At 45.5% G+C, this 16852-nt stretch overlaps 1 protein-coding gene across 1 annotated transcript in view; it reads right to left on the bottom strand.

Moving 5' to 3' along the window:
- Positions 1–16852, bottom strand: part of LOC115155607 (zinc finger MIZ domain-containing protein 1) — a 387284-nt gene that overhangs the window by 114637 nt on the left and 255795 nt on the right. Inside the window, exon 5 of the mRNA XM_029702387.1 lies at positions 12188–12293. Coding sequence (XP_029558247.1) covers positions 12188–12293 — 106 coding nt within the window. The remainder of the gene's footprint in view (positions 1–12187; positions 12294–16852) is intronic.

Genomic DNA, 16852 nt, shown 5'->3' with positions numbered 1-16852 from the left:
TCCCCTCTCTCTTCTATATTAGTACCTTCCTTCCAGTCAGTCTCCCCTCTCTCTTCTATATTAGTACCTTCCTTCCAGTCAGTCTCCCCTCTCTCTTCTATATTAGTACCTTCCTTCCAGTCAGTCTCCCCTCTCTCTTCTATATTAGTACCTTCCTTCCAGTCAGTCTCCCCTCTCTCTTCTATATTAGTACCTTCCTTCCAGTCAGTCTCCCCTCTCTCTTCTATATTAGTACCTTCCTTCCAGTCAGTCTCCCCTCTCTCTTCTATATTAGTACCTTCCTTCCAGTCAGTCTCCCCTCTCTCTTCTATATTAGTACCTTCCTTCCAGTCAGTCTCCCCTCTCTCTTCTATATTAGTACCTTCCTTCCAGTCAGTCTCCCCTCTCTCTTCTATATTAGTACCTTCCTTCCAGTCAGTCTCCCCTCTCTCTTCTATATTAGTACCTTCCTTCCAGTCAGTCTCCCCTCTCTCTTCTATATTAGTACCTTCCTTCCAGTCAGTCTCCCCTCTCTCTTCTATATTAGTACCTTCCTTCCAGTCAGTCTCCCCTCTCTCTTCTATATTAGTACCTTCCTTCCAGTCAGTCTCCCCTCTCTCTTCTATATTAGTACCTTCCTTCCAGTCAGTCTCCCCTCTCTCTTCTATATTAGTACCTTCCTTCCAGTCAGTCTCCCCTGTCTCTTCTATATTAGTACCTTCCTTCCAGTCAGTCTCCCCTCTCTCTTCTATATTAGTACCTTCCTTCCAGTCAGTCTCCCCTCTCTCTTCTAAATTAGTGCCTTCCTTCTCTCTCATCTCTTTCCTCTCCTCTCTTCCCTCCTTCCCTCTCTTTAGACCTGAGGAATTCCAAGGGCTTGCTGAAGCAGAGAGAGATTTGGAATGTGCCACTCTGACCCCAGATAGAGGGAGAACAGTGATTAAGGGTTTTATCCAAACACTTGTACCAGACTGTACCATTACCCGGGGCCAGAGAGGGGTGGTCTGGTCCAACTTCAACCTCTGATAAGGAGTTGTATGTATGGGGCTGATTTAGTAGACCCTGTGAGGTATGTAACATATTACAGGGAGAAGTCCTGCTTGTGTATTTATCTAAAATAGTTTGTTATCCCGTGTTACAGCATTGGCTGGTTCTGACCCAAATGGAACCATATTCCCTAGATAATGCACTACTTTTCCAGGCCCCTAGTCAAATGTAGTGCACTATACAGGGAATAGGGTTACAGGGAGTAGGGTGCCATTTGGGACGCATGCCTAGTTAGGTTTATTGGTCCAATAGAGTGAGTCCGTTCTTTTGACCGTGTATAAGGCCAGGTGCAGAGCTGTGATAGGCTTTGGCCTGTAGTAAAACAGTCTGTTTCTAAAATGCACTACTTCTGACCAGAGCTCTCAAATATTTTTTATTTTGGATTTATTTAACCTTTAATTTAACTAAGAACAAAGTCTTATTTACAATGACGGCCTAGGAACAGTGGGTTAACTGCCTTGTTCAGGGGCAGAATGACAGATTTTTACCTTGTCAGCTCAGGGATTCGATTCAGCAACCTTTGGGTTTCTAGTCCAACGCTCTAACCACTAGGCTACCTGCCGCCCCGATTATTGCCCTAAATAGGGAATAGGGTGCCATTTGAGACGCACTCCAAGTAACCACAGATTAACAGAGTGGCAGGCTAATCCCATTGACAAAGACATCACAACTGGTCTGGCAGGCTAATCCCATTGACAAAAACATCACAACTGGTCTGGCAGGCTAATCCCATTGACAAAGAGATCACAACTGGTCTGGCAGGCTAATCCCATTGACAAAGAGATCACAACTGGTCTGGCAGGCTAATCCCATTGACAAAGAGGTCAACTGGTCTGGCAGGCTAATCCCATTGACAAAGAGGTCACAACTGGTCTGGCAGGCTAATCCCATTGACAAAGAGGTCACAACTGGTCTGGCAGGCTAATTCCATTGACAAAGAGCTCACAACTGGTCTGGCAGGCTAATCCCATTGACAAAGAGGCCACAACTGGTCTGGCAGGCTAATTCCATTGACAAAGAGCTCACAACTGGTCTGGCAGGCTAATTCCATTGACAAAGAGCTCACAACTGGTCTGGCAGGCTAATCCCATTGAAAAAGAGGCCACAACTGGTCTGGCAGGCTAATCCCATTGACAAAGAGGCCACAACTGCTCTGGCAGGCTAATCCCATTGACAAAGAGGCCACAACTGGTCTGGCAGGCTAATCCCATTGACAAAGAGGCCACAACTGCTCTGGCAGGCTAATCCCATTGACAAAGAGGCCACAACTGGTCTGGCAGACTAATCCCATTGACAAAGAGATCACAACTGCTCTGGCAGACTAATCCACAGATCCTCCTCTACCCCTCACAGGGAAAGGCCTGACATTTCAGCCTGTTTTGGTTTACCTGGTGACACCAGTCCACTCTCAACATTTTTGCTTCTTTTTGACCATTTTAATTGAACATAATCACAGTAAGGTACTTACCAACAACGCAGTTCAAGAAAGAGTTAAGAAAATATTTACTAAATAAACTAAAGTAAAAAAATATAATGAAAAAAATACCACAAGAAAATTACATAGCAATAACGAGGCTATATACAGGGGGTACCGGTACTGAGTCAATGTAGAGGCTATATACAGGGGGTACCGGTACTGAGTCAATGTGGAGGCTATATACAGGGGGTACCGGTACAGAGTCAATGTGGAGGCTATATACAGGGGGTACTGGTACCGAGTCAATGTGGAGGCTATATACAGGGTGTTACGGTACAGAGTCAATGTGGAGGCTATATACAGGGGGTACCGGTACTGAGTCAATGTGCGAGGGTACAGGTTAGTTGAGGTAATTTGTAAAGTGACGATGCATAGATAATAAAACAGCGAATAGCAGCAGTGTAAAAACAAAGGGGGAACGTAAACAGTCTGGGTGGCCATTTTATTAATTGTTCATCAGTCTTATGGCTTGGGGGTAGAAGCTGTTCAGGAGCTTTTTGGTCCTAGACTTGGCGCTCCGGTACCACTTTCTGTGCTGTAGCAGAGAGAACAGTTTATGACTAGGGTGACCGGAGTCTCTGACAATATTTTGGGCCTTCATCTGACACCGCCAAGTGTATAGGTCCTGGATGTCAGAAAGCTTGGCCCTAGTGACGTACTGGGCCGTACGCACTGCCCTCTGTAGCGCAGAGCAGTCCCTCTACTCAGTACTTTGCTGAAGCACATTTGGCAGCGATTACAGCCTTGAGTCTTCTTGGGTATGACACTACAAGCTTGGCACACCTGTATTTGGGGAGTTTCTCCCATTCGTCTCTGCAGATCCCCTCAAGCTCTGTCAGGTTGGATGGGGAGTGTTGCTGCACAGCTATTTTCAGGTCTCTCCAGAGATGTTTGATCGGGTTCAAGTCAAGGCTCTGGCTCTGGCTGGGACATGCAGAGACTTGTCCCGAAGACACTCCTGTGTTGTCTTGGCAGTGTACTTAGGGTTGTTGTCCTGTTTGAAGGTGAACCTTCGCCCCAGTCTGAGGTCCTGAGCGGTCTGGAGCAGGTTTTCATCAAGGATCTCTCTGTAACTTGCTCCGTTCATCCTTGTCTCGATTCTGACTGGTCTCCCAGTCCCTGCCGCTGAAAAACATCTGCCACCACAATACTTCACCGTGGGGATGGTGCCAGGTTTCCTTCAGACGAGTTGATTCTTGGTTTCATCAGACCAGAGAATCTTGTTTCTCATGGTCTGAGAGTCTTCAGGTGCCTTTTGGCAAACTCCAAGTGGGCTGTCATGTGCCATTTACTGAGGAGTGGCTTCCATCTGGCCACTCTACTATAAAAGGCCTGATTGGTAGAGTGCTGCAGAGATGGTTGTCCTTCTGGAAGATTCTCCCATCTCCATAGAGGAACTCTCGAGCTATGACAGAGTGACCACTGGGTTCTTGGTCCTTCCCTGACCAAGGCCCTTCTCCACCGACTACTCAGTTTGGCCGTGCGACCAGCTCTAGGAAAAGTCTAGGTGATTCCAAACTTCTTTCATTTAAGAATGATGGAGGTCACTGTGTTCTTGGGGGACCTTCAATGATGCAGAAATGTTTTCCCCAGATCTGTCCCTCTATATAATCCTGTCTCGGAGCTCTACGGACAATACCTTCGACCTCATGGTTTGGTTTTTTCTCTGACATGCACTGTCAACTGTGGGACCTTATGTAGACAGGTGTGTGCCTTTCCAAATCATGTCCAATCAATTGAATTTAACACAGGTGGACTCCAATCAAGTTGTAGAAACATCTCAAGGATGATCAATGGAAAAAGGATGCCAATTGAGCTCAATTTCGAGTCTCATAGCAAAGGGTCTGAATATTTATGTAAATAATGTATTTCTGTTTGTTATTTTTAATACATTTGCAAAAAATTCTAAAAACAGTCAGTTAAGAACACATGTTTATTTTACAATGACGGCCTAACCTGGCCAAACCCTCCCCTAACCCGGGCGGCGTTGGGCCAATTGTTCGCCGCCCTATGGGACTCCTGATCACAGCCGGTTGTGATACAGTCCGGGATCAAACCCGGGTCTGTACACTGCGATGCAGTGCCTTAGACCGTTGCACCACTCGGTCCCTATCGTCAACACAGAAGATCAAACAGCAGCAGTTCTGTGTTCTAGGTGGACCAGCGTTCTACATTTAAACGCTACAATAACATATTGTGTAATGCAAACTCTCTGTCATAGTTTTGTGTTCCAAATAGCACGCTATTCCTTATGTAGTGCACTACTTTGGACCAGGACACATAGGGCTCTCATCAAAAGTAGTGCACTATGTAGGGTACGAGGTGCCATTTGGGATGCAAACCTATTTAGTGATAGAGTGAAGGGGTTTGAAATGGGCTCTCTGCTCTGTCTCAGATCTGTGTGGTTTAGTCACTGAGCCTCTTTAAGTGTCTGTGTGTGTGTGTCTGATCTGTGTAGTGAAATCATTGAGCCTCCTTAAGGGTTGGATGGAGTCCAGGAAGCCTGGCAGACGGAGTAAAATAAATTATAGTTAAAACTACATTATGCAAAGAACACTGTATTCAATTAAAGCCTCTTCACTTCACATGACTAATCCCCCTTCTCTCCTCTCGCTTTCTCTCCTTTTCCTAACCCGTCCTCTCTCTTTGTCTCTCTCCCTATCTTACCCCCCCTCTCATTTTCCTCTTCACTAATCTGGCATTCCTCTGTTGATTTGTTCTGTGTTAGAGTCTGAGGAGGTGGAGGAGGAGGTGGAGGAGAAGCTAGAGAAGAAGGGAGGTGCTGCGTTCCAAAGACTCCGTCTTCTCTCTCCCTCTCTCCCTCCTATCTCCCTCCCTCTCAGTGAATCATAGTAGACTCCGTCTTCTCTCTCCCTCCTCCTCTCTCCCTCCTCTCTATCTCCCTCTCAGTGAATCATAGTAGACACCGGCTTGTCAGTGTCTGGTGTCAGATAGCCGACCCGTTGCCGCGCCGACACGTTCTCTCTGTCGCTTGGCAACGGCCCGGCTGGACGTCTTTCTCCAGGCTCTACCCCTGGGGCCCTGTGTGTGAGGGGCCGTTTAAGAGCCTCGTTCTTTCTCTTTCTCTCTCCCAGGCAGCCAGTGTGTGGCCATAGAAATAGAATCAATAGACGGGATAAAGCCAGTTCACCCATCACAGAACATTGACTTGAATGGGAATGTTCTTTCTGGTAATTATATTTCTATAAGTACGGCTCTCTCTCTCTCTCTCTCTCTCTCTCTCTCTCTCTCTCTCTCTCTCTCTCTCTCTCTCTCTCTCTCTCTCTCTCTCTCTCTCTCTCTCTCTCTCTCTCTCTCTCTCTCTCTCTCTCTCTCTCTCTCTCTCTCTCTCTCTCTCTCTCTCTCTCTCTCTCTCTCTCTCTCGTCTGTCTGTCTGTCTGTCTGTCTGTCTGTCTGTCTGTCTGTCTGTCTGTCTGTCTGTCTGTCTGTCTGTCTGTCTGTCTGTCTGTCTGTCTGTCTGTCTGTCTGTCTGTCTGTCTGTCTGTCTGTCTGTCTGTCTGTCCCTGACTGCCAGTGTGTGGCCATAGAAATATAATTAATAGAATAAAGCAACCCAGACCAATGGTGGCAACACTTACGGGTGAAGTCAATATGTCTGCTGCTTGGCTAAGTTGAATTCTAAACTAAGGGATCTGAAATGCTAGTTAGCAACGGCGTTGGTTCCACAAATCTGTTTTTTCTTCACTAACACTGGGTATCTTCAACCTAGCCGCTTGGGTCGACCCATCAGATAACACAGTAGACTTGAATGGGAATGTTGGTATTAGTAATTGTATTTCTGGGTGTGGGGCCTCACCCTCTGTCTAAACAGCTAGGGTCCTTGTCTGGATACTCCTTCATGACAAGTACCCTAGCAAACAAGGACCCTAGTACCTTGTCTGGATACTCCTTCATGACCCTCTGTCTAAACAGCTAGGGTCCTTGTCTGGATACTCCTTCATGACAAGTACTCTAGCAAACAAGGACCCTAGTACCTTGTCTGGATACTCCTTCATGACCCTCTGTCTAAACAGCTAGGGTCCTTGTCTCGATACTCCTTCATGACAAGGACCCTAGCAGACAAGGACCCTAGTACCTTGTCTCGATACTCCTTCATGACAAGGACCCTAGCAGACAAGGACCCTAGTACCTTGTCTCGATACTCCTTCACGACAAGGACCCTAGCAGATAAGGACTCTAGTACCTTGTCTCGATACTCCTTCATGACAAGGACCCTAGCAGACAAGGACCCTAGTACCTTGTCTCGATACTCCTTCATGACAAGGACCCTAGCAGACAAGGACCCTAGTACCTTGTCTCGATACTCCTTCATGACCCTCTGTCTAAACAGCTAAGATCCTTGTCTCGATACCCCTTCATGACCCTCTGTCTAAACAGCTAGGATCCTTGTCTGGATACTCCTTCATGACCCTCTGTCTAAACAGCTAGGGTCCTTGTCTGGATACTCCTTCATGACCCTCTGTCTAAACAGCTAAGATCCTTGTCTCGATACTCCTTCATGACCCTCTGTCTAAACAGCTAGGGTCCTTGTCTGGATACTCCTTCATGACCCTCTGTCTAAACAGCTAGGGTCCTTGTCTGGATACTCCTTCATGACCCTCTGTCTAAACAGCTAAGATCCTTGTCTCGATACTCCTTCATGACCCTCTGTCTAAACAGCTAGGATCCTTGTCTGGATACTCCTTCATGACCCTCTGTCTAAACAGCTAGGATCCTTGTCTGGATACTCCTTCATGACCCTCTGTCTAAACAGCTAGGATCCTTGTCTGGATACTCCTTCATGACCCTCTGTCTAAACAGCTAGGATCCTTGTCTGGATACTCCTTCATGACCCTCTGTCTAAACAGCTAGGATCCTTGTCTGGATACTCCTTCATGACCCTCTGTCTAAACAGCTAGGATCCTTGTCTGGATACTCCTTCATGACCCTCTGTCTAAACAGCTAGGATCCTTGTCTGGATACTCCTTCATGACCCTCTGTCTAAACAGCTAGGATCCTTGTCTGGATACTCCTTCATGACCCTCTGTCTAAACAGCTAGGATCCTTGTCTGGATACTCCTTCATGACCCTCTGTCTAAACAGCTAGGGTCCTTGTCTGGATACTCCTTCATGACCCTCTGTCTAAACAGCTGGGTCCCTGTCTTGGCCCTTTTATTTAGCTCTTATTCCTTCATAACAAAAGTAGAGAGGATCTGAATAATCAAGGTGTAAATGAGCTTCTGCAGAGCGTCTCACTTTCTCAGGGTTGATGAGGAACAACACAAAATCATTCAAAGCCTCAATACTAGGGCTTTTCCCCAATTAAGAAAAATCTTGATCGACAGAATTTTTACACTTGTATTTTTCAATATATAGAAACATCCTGTGTGTTTTAATAAAATCAACTAAATGCACTGAGCGTGTCTGATGCTTTAAGCTTACGGTTTGATGCCTCAAGAGGGCGCCAGAGATCCAGACCCAACTATTCTCCTCCCACTCCTGCTGGCTTTCGCAGATTCTGCCATTACTCTCCTGAAGTTGCTGGTAATAGGCTACATGAGGAGTCGGCAACCTTCCTCCTCATGTGGAATGCCAATTTATCTTACAATTCCTACCGATTTCCGTGCCTGTTTTTGTGAAACAGTTTAATTTAATTTATAATAAATAGGGATACACAATATATCGGTGAACATATCGGTATCGGCCCGATGTCTAGTTTAACGCAGATGTTAAAAACTGATATCAAAGCTACCGTGCATACATATATAACGTAGGTACAGGACGTAATGACGCCGCGTATAATGTTGCGCTACATTGCATTCCTAACCTAGCCCATAATGTCTGCTGTGTGGATCGAGCAATCGACAAGTCGAGCAGTCATTTGAAAGAGTAAGAGCATTTCAGCGAGACAGCTCAAAGGCGAAATCCATTAAAGCCAAGATAATGGAATTTATTGTCCTTGACAATCAACCTTTCTCTGTCGTGGGTGATGTTGGCTTTCGCCGACTGGTCGAGCACCAGTACACACTACCAAATGCGCTATTTTTCAGATGTTGCCATGCCGGTGTTACACAGTAATAGCGTCACTGCAATTAGCATTACGACACACATACTATAGAACGCCGTTTGGGTCTTTGCGTGTCAGAAAAGATACAGTAGAATTGTCAAAGCTGTATAAAAAAGTCTGCCACGAACAATGTGTTTACAATACCGCGTTGGTAATAAAGCATCATTTGTTTCGACCGCAACTTCTGGGGTAGCTAGCTTTAGCTTGGTACCTAGCTAGCACCAATACAACCAGCCTGAAAACAATGACCAGTAGAAACTGCAGTCATTTTCATTATTCTTAGCAATGATTTAGGAATCATTGTGATTAAGTATTAGCTAGGTTGCCACTTGTTGTTTGCCTTTTGAAATGTAACTCCAGGTTCATGAAAATAAATAGCTAGCCAGCTACTTAACCCTGTTGCCCAAAGCTGACGCTATAAGCAGCCAGCTAGCTTCATCTGGCTAGTGAGGCTTGACCGGACCGGGTTATGTGTTGCGAAGCTAGCGACAATAAGGATTAGGCACAATAGTGGAATTTGCGGTTTGCTTTCACAATAAAAGTATGTCATTGACAGTGATGCAAATTAATACAAATAGTAGAATTATGCCATACTTTTGTTTTGAAGGCTAACCGTAAAGTCCACTATTGTGGCTAATCCTTATTGTGGCTAGCTTCACATAGATGGATCTGACCACCATTCATCAAATAAGAACTATTTTATAAATTAGGGTTATTTTAGATGATGACACCTAGCTATATAGTTAGCTGGGGGTTTTTTGTTCTTTATTTTGGTTAGGCCAGGGTGTTACATTGGGTGGGCGTTCTATGTTCTTTTTCTATGTTTTTGTATTTCTTTGTTTTGGGCCGTGTGTGGCTCCCAATCAGGCACAGCTGAAGTTCGTTGTTGTTGATTGGGAGTCACACATAAGTGCATGTTTTTCCGTTGGGGTTTTGTGGGTAATTGTTTCTGTCATTGTGTTTCACCTGACAGGACTGTTTGGCTGTCAGTTTCTTATTTTGTAGTTGTATAGTGTTCCGTTTAATAATTAAATATGATTAACACTAACTCCACTGCGTTTTGGTCCACTCTCTCTCACGACAGCCGTTACAACAACGAAACAGCTCAGCAAGTAAGTGAAAGAAATAGGTTTTGATTATGTTAGGGGGCAAGGAATATATATCGGATATCTGTATCGTTTTCTTTGTGTGTGGGGGGGGGGATAATAGTATAATATTTTGGGGGGGTGTTGGGGGGGGGAAAATATCGGAAATCGGCCAAACATGTAATATCGGTGCATCGCTAGTAATAATGTCTAGCGACCTTGCAACATTATATAAAATATTCTGGACTCGTCTACCAATCATGTCAATGTGGAGCTATGCAGAGCCCTCTGCATTGTTACAACATTTGGGGGGTACATGGAGATGTGGTACAGAGCTCGATTTGGCCTCAGCATGCCTCTGGAGACTCCAAAATTGCTTCACTCCCTCCACATGGAGCCTCTGACCACATTTTCGGATTTTAGTCTAGGCCTACACAATGGATTAGTTCACAGAGATGGGTGCAAACACAGTGCATTCGGAAAGTATTCAGACCCCTTCCCCCTTTTTCCCCATGTTGTCACGTTACAGCCTTATTCTAAAACGGAATGAACTGTATATATTTGTTACTGCTCAACGGCCAAACAATTGACCAGTCGACTAATTTGGGTCAGCCCTACTCAATACAATCATTAAATAATGAATTAGGTAAACGAGCTAACCCGGTAAATATCCTAAAGGACACAACTAGCACACCTTCTTATAGCCACTGCTACATCATTCAAAGCCTCAATACAGTCATAAACAAATTCCTTGGATAACCTAAAATGTTAAAGATCATTAAAATAACTGGGTGTGTTTTATTTCCTGGACAACCAGAGTTATGACTCCTACTGACCAAACCTCTACACTACAGCGGCAATTGTGGATCAGATTTTCCTCCTAACCCGAGAGAGAGAGAGAGAGAGGCGGCAACCACAAATCACACATTCTTCAAACGGCCACCGCAAAATATCCCACTGTAACCATGGTTACGTGCCTTATGCCGAGCTCGCTACAGCGAACACATCTTCATTCTCCCCATGATTCATCATCATACTGTTTCAACTACAAAACAGACGTTTTGGCTGTTTCAGCTACAAAACAGACGTTTGGATGTTTCAGCTTCGAAACAGACTTCTGGCTGTTTCAGCTTCGAAACAGACGTTTGGCTGTTTCAGCTACAAAACAGACGTTTGGCAGTTTCAGCTACAAAACAGACGTTTGGCTGTTTCAGCTACAAAACAGACTTCTGGCTGTTTCAGCTTCGAAACAGACTTTGCAGTCAACATCTATTTATCTAAAGCAGTGTTTGTTAACCCTGGTCCTGGGGACCTAAAGGGGGGCACATTTTAGTTTTTTCCTGAGCACTACATACCTGACTCTCATATCATCAGCCTGATGGTGAGGTGATCTTTAATAAGAGTTCATCATTTAAATCATCATTTAGATAGCTAGACAGTGTTTTGACCGTCCCTGAGATAGCTAGACAGTGTTTTGACCATGACTGAGATAGCTAAAACTGTGTTTTGACCGTCCCTGAGATAGCTAGACAGTCAGTGTTTTGACCATCACTAAGATAGCTAGACAGTGTTTTGACCATCACTGAGATAGCTAAAACTGTGTTTTGACCATCACTGAGATAGCTAGACAGTGTTATGACCGTCACTGAGATAGCTAGACAGTGTTATGACCGTCACTGAGATAGCTAGACAGTGTTTTGACCGTCACTGAGATTGCTAGACAGTGTTTTGACCGTCACTGAGATAGCTAGACAGTGTTTTGACCGTCCCTGAGATAGCTAGACAGTGTTTTGACCGTCCCTGAGATAGCTAGACAGTGTTTTGACCGTCCCTGAGATAGCTAGACAGTGTTTTGACCGTCACTGAGATAGCTAGACAGTGTTTTGACTGTCACTGAGATAGCTAAAACTGTTTTGTTTTGACCGTCACTGAGATAGCTAAAACCGTTTTGACCGTCACTGAGATAGCTAGACAGTGTTTTGACCATCATTGAGATAGCTAGACAGTGTTTTAACCGTCCTTGAGATAGCTAGACAGTGTTTTGACCGTCACTGAGATAGCTAGACAGTGTTTTGACCATCCCTGAGATAGCTAGACAGTGTTTTGACCATCCCTGAGATAGCTAGACAGTGTTTTGACCGTCACTGAGATAGCTAGACAGTGTTTTGACCGTCACTGAGATAGCTAGACAGTGTGTTTTTGGAGTATCCTGTCAGCCTCTTTCAGCTGAGGAGCCATGACCAAGAAAACCTCATGCAAACTCAGATCATTGGAATGGATAAAAGGGATCTACAGAGGTTATCAAGGCTGACCAGTCAATCAGACAGAAGTGTGTTCAAAATAAGGCTTTGGGTTTGCTCTGGGCATAGTTCGTATTCATTAGTTTCACACCGAAGCAAAATGTTCTGCAACACAAAGCCAAAACAAGTGTTTCTTACGGACAAATCGTTCTGTTTTGTTTCTAGTGAATACGACCCTGGTCAGTGTATCTGCTGTAACATCACAACAACAGAAAGGAAGACCTGGTCCTACCTGCTGATTTGGGAGTGAACTTGTCTCTGTTGGCAGCACACACTGCTAGGACCCTGTACCCCAGGTCCAGGTCATAACCTTGCTGTGCTGCCACCCGGCTCACCACCTAGAGAGAGAGAGAGAGAGAGAAATAGAGCGAGAGAGAGAGCGAGAGAGAGAGGGAGAGAGACACACACACACACAGAGAGAGAGACAGAGACAGAGACAGAGAGCGAGAGAGAGAGCGAGAGAGAGAGCGAGAGAGAGACAGAGAGAGAGAGAGACAGAGAGAGACAGAGAGAGAGAAATAGAGAGACAGAGACAGAGAGAGACATAGAGAGAGACAGAGAGAGAGACAGAGAGAGACATAGAGAGAGACAGAGACAGACAGAGAGAGAGAGACAGAGAGAGAGAGACATAGAGAGAGAGAAATAGAGAGACAGAGACAGAGAGAGACATAGAGAGAGACAGAGAGAGAGACAGAGAGAGAGAGACAGAGAGAGAGAGAGAGAGAGAGAGACATAGAGAGAGAGACATAGAGAGAGAGACAGAGACATAGAGAGAGACAGAGAGAGAGACAGAGAGAGAGACAGAGAGAGAGACAGAGAGAGAGAGACATAGAGAGAGAGAAAGAGAGAGAGAGAGACAGAAAGAGAGAGAGAAAGACAACACATAGTGGTAAGGAATGGAGGACTGTGAAGCATGGCATGGACAGACCAAACAGAACGTCTTGAAAACAAACTGAGCTGCTGGCAATAAAGTTTGGTCAATCATGATGACTAAACTCTCAAACTCTGTGCATTGTAAAGCATCCATAGCAACCTCTATCAATGTGAATATATACTAAATTTAACATTGGGACAGAGAGGAGACAGACAGACAGACAGACAGACAGACAGACAGACAGACAGACAGACAGACACAGACAGACAGACAGAGGCAGGCCTTTGACGCCACAGTGCTCCGATGCCCACTGAGCGGCAGTATTAAGTGGAGCCCAACAGGCCACAGGAGCCATCGTAAATGACTGTTTAAGTGGCAGGGACCTCTTTGATTTACCCATGCCATTATCTGCAAAAGGAGGCCCCTTCTAATCTCTTTGACCTTTGACCTTTAAAGACACAACTCCAGCAACATGCCTCTGCAGAAATAGGTATGCACACTATATTCCCTATATAGTCCCTATGGGCACTGGTCAAAAGTAGTGCACTAAATAGGGAATAGGGTGTCATTAGAGATCTGACTATCTCTAGTCCTCCTCTCTAGTCCTCCTCCTTTCTATCCCTCTATCTCTATCCCTCTCTCTCTAGTCCTCCTTTCTATCCCTCTCTCTCTATTCCTCCTCTCTAGTCCTCCATCTCTAGTCCTCCTCTCTAGTCCTCCTCTCCAGTCCTCCTCCTGTCTATCCCTCTCTCTCTAGTCCTCCTTTCTATCCCTCTCTCTAGTCCTCCTCTCTAGTCCTCCTCTCTAGTCCTCCTCCTTTATATCCCTCTATCTCTAGTCCTCCTCTCTAGTCCTCCTCCTTTCTATCCCTCTCTCTCTATCCCTCTCTCTCTAGTCCTCCTTCCTATCCCTCTCTCTAGTCCTCCTCTCTAGTCCTCCATCTCTAGTCCTCCTCTCTAGTCCTCCTCTCTAGTCCTCCTCCATTCTATCCCCCTCTCTCTAGTCCTCCTCTCTAGTCCTCCTCCTGTCTATCCCCCTCTCTCTAGTCCTCCTCCTGTCTATCCCTCTATCTCTAGTCCTCCTCTCTAGTCCTCCTCCTTTATATCCCTCTATCTCTAGTCCTCTTCTCTAGTCCTCCTCCTTTCTATCCCTCTATTTCTAGTCCTCCTCCTTTCTATCCCTCTCTCTCTAGTCCTCCATCTCTAGTCCTCCATCTCTAGTCCTCCTCCATTATATCCCCCTCTCTCTAGTCCTCCTCTCTAGTCCTCCTCCTGTCTATCCCCCTCTCTCTAGTCCTCCTCCTGTCTATCCCTCTATCTCTAGTCCTCCTCTCTAGTCCTCCTCCTTTCTATCCCTCTCTCTTGACTCCCTACCGGATGTTGAAGTTCAGTTGCACCCATCGGGAAAGTTGAAGACAGATCCTGAGGATATTTCAGTGGAACACTATAGTCCTCTCTTCTCTGCACCATGTCATTATCTTTCTAAAGTATAGCCTGGACGTGACACCAGGACGGTAAATTCTACATGCATATCTTTTGCCGTATTTATAGAAATATAGTCCCATTATGAGGAAGATATATGAGTGTGCGTTGTCTAATTAAAATCTAAACATGGATTCAAGGAAAATGTTTTCCCAAAAATGGTTATTTCTAGTTTCAGCCAAACGGTCAAAAAAACATAGTTGTAATTTCAGAGTCTTAATTGTAGAGGGAAGTCAGCAGAATTGTGGTGTGGTTTTGTATCGCGAGGAGTCTAAACACACCGTTGTTTAAAAGGAACTGATAACACGTTCTACTTTCCTCTATTCGTTAGACTAGCTAGCAGCAATCTACCCATGGAGTCACATTTATCAAACGTATAGATCTACATACTGCATGGTACATGTTATTTGGAAACACGCTTTTCAAAAAAATCCCCCAAAAAGATCAACAATTAAATTAAAACACCAAATCAATGAAAACACATACAGTTTATAGTACTTACCAATAGTAGGTAACTCCTCAAGGAAACATATGCAAATTCGGTGTGTTAGGATGTGAATATAGGCAAAGATCTCAGAAAATATATGACAATGTCCAGTCTACTAGTGCTGCTACGACTCACGCAAACAGAGCTTACTGTATAACTGACCACTGACTGGTGCCTCGACCCTCTACCTCTGTTAGTACTGTAAACTGGGTGGGTACAGTAGAGTGCAGTAGGGTACAGTAGACTACAGTAGGGTACAGCAGACTACAGTAGGGTACAGTAGACTACAGTAGAGGATATAGTAAGGTAGGGTGTTGTGGGGGCAGTATGGTCAATAGACTACAGTAGGGTACAGTAGGGTAGGGTGTAGTGGGGGCAGTAAGGTACAGTAGACTACAGTAGACTACAGTAGGGTGCAGTAGACTACAGTAGGGTACAGTAGGGTAGGGTGTAGTGGGGGCAGTAGGGTACAGTAGACTACAGTAGGGTACAGTAGACTACAGTAGGGTACAGTAGGGTAGGGTGTAGTGGGGGCAGTAAGGTACAGTAGACTACAGTAGACTACAGTAGGGTGCAGTAGACTACAGTAGGGTACAGTAGGGTAGGGTGTAGTGGGGGCAGTAGGGTACAGTAGACTACAGTAGGGTAGAGTAGGGTAGGGTGTAGTGGGGGCAGTAGGGTACAGTAGACTACAGTAGGGTAGAGTAGGGTAGGGTGTAGTGGGGGCAGTAAGGTACAGTAAACTACAGTATGGTTCAGTAGGGTACAGTAGACTACAGTAGGGTCAGTAGAGTAGAGTAGGGTACAGTAGGGTAGGGTGTAGTGGGGGCAGTAAGGTACAGTATTCTACAGTATGGTTCAGTAGGGTACAGTAGACTACAGTAGGGTACAGTAGACTACAGTAGGGTACAGTAGGGTAGGGTGCAGTGGGGGCAGTAAGGTACAGTATACTACAGTATGGTTCAGTAGGGTACAGTAGACTACAGTAGGGTACAGTAGACTACAGTAGGGTACAGTAGGGTAGGGTGTAGTGGGGCAGTAGGGTACAGTAGACTACAGTAGGGTACAGTAGGGTACAGTAGACTACAGTAGGGTACAGTAGGGTAGGGTGTAGTGGGGGCAGTAAGGTATAGTATACTACAGTATGGTTCAGTAGTGTACAGTAAGGTACAGTATACTACAGTATGGTTCAGTAGGGTACAGTAAGGTACAGTATACTACAGTATGGTTTCGTAGGGTACAGTATACTACAGTAGGGTGCAATATGGTACAGTAAACTACAGTAGGGTACAGTAGGGTACATTAGGGTAGGGTGTAGTGGGGGCAGTAGGGTACAGTAGACTACAGTAGGGTAGGGTGTAGTGGGGGCAGTAGGGTCCAGTAGGGTAGGGTGTAGTGGGGGCAGTAGGGTACAGTAGGGTAGGGTGTAGTGGGGGCAGTAGGGTACAGTGGACTACAGTAGGGTACAGTAGACTACAGTAGGGTACAGTAGGGTAGGGTGCAGTGGGGGCAGTAAGGGACAGTATACTACAGTATGGTTCAGTAGGGTACAGTAGACTACAGTAAGGTACAGTAGATTATGGTAGGGTACAGTCGGGTGCAGTAGACTACAGTAGGGTTCAGTAGACTACAGTAGGGTACAGTCGGGTACAGTAGACTACAGTAGGGTAGGGTGCAATGGGGGCAGTAAGGTACAGTATACTACAGTATGGTTCAGTAGGGTACAGTAAGGTACAGTAGGGTACAGTAGGGTAGGGTGCAGTGGGGGCAGTAAGGTACATACTACAGTATGGTTCAGTAGGGTACAGTAGACTACAGCAGGGTACAGTAGATTATGGTAGGCTACAGTCGGGTACAGTAGACTACAGTAGGGTACAATAGACTACAGTAGGGTACAGTAGGGTAGGGTGCAGTGGGGGCAGTAAGGTACAGTATACTACAGTATGGTTCAGTAGGGTACAGTAGACTACAGTAGGGTACAGTAGACTACAGTAGGGTACAGTAGGGTAGGGTGTAGTGGGGCAGTTGGGTACAGTAGACTACAGTAGGGTACAA

This window comes from Salmo trutta, chromosome 2, assembly GCF_901001165.1.
Source record: "Salmo trutta chromosome 2, fSalTru1.1, whole genome shotgun sequence".
Taxonomy (NCBI): domain Eukaryota; kingdom Metazoa; phylum Chordata; class Actinopteri; order Salmoniformes; family Salmonidae; genus Salmo; species Salmo trutta.
Note: the sequence above shows the minus strand (reverse complement) of the source record. Positions and strands in the feature narration are given on the sequence as shown.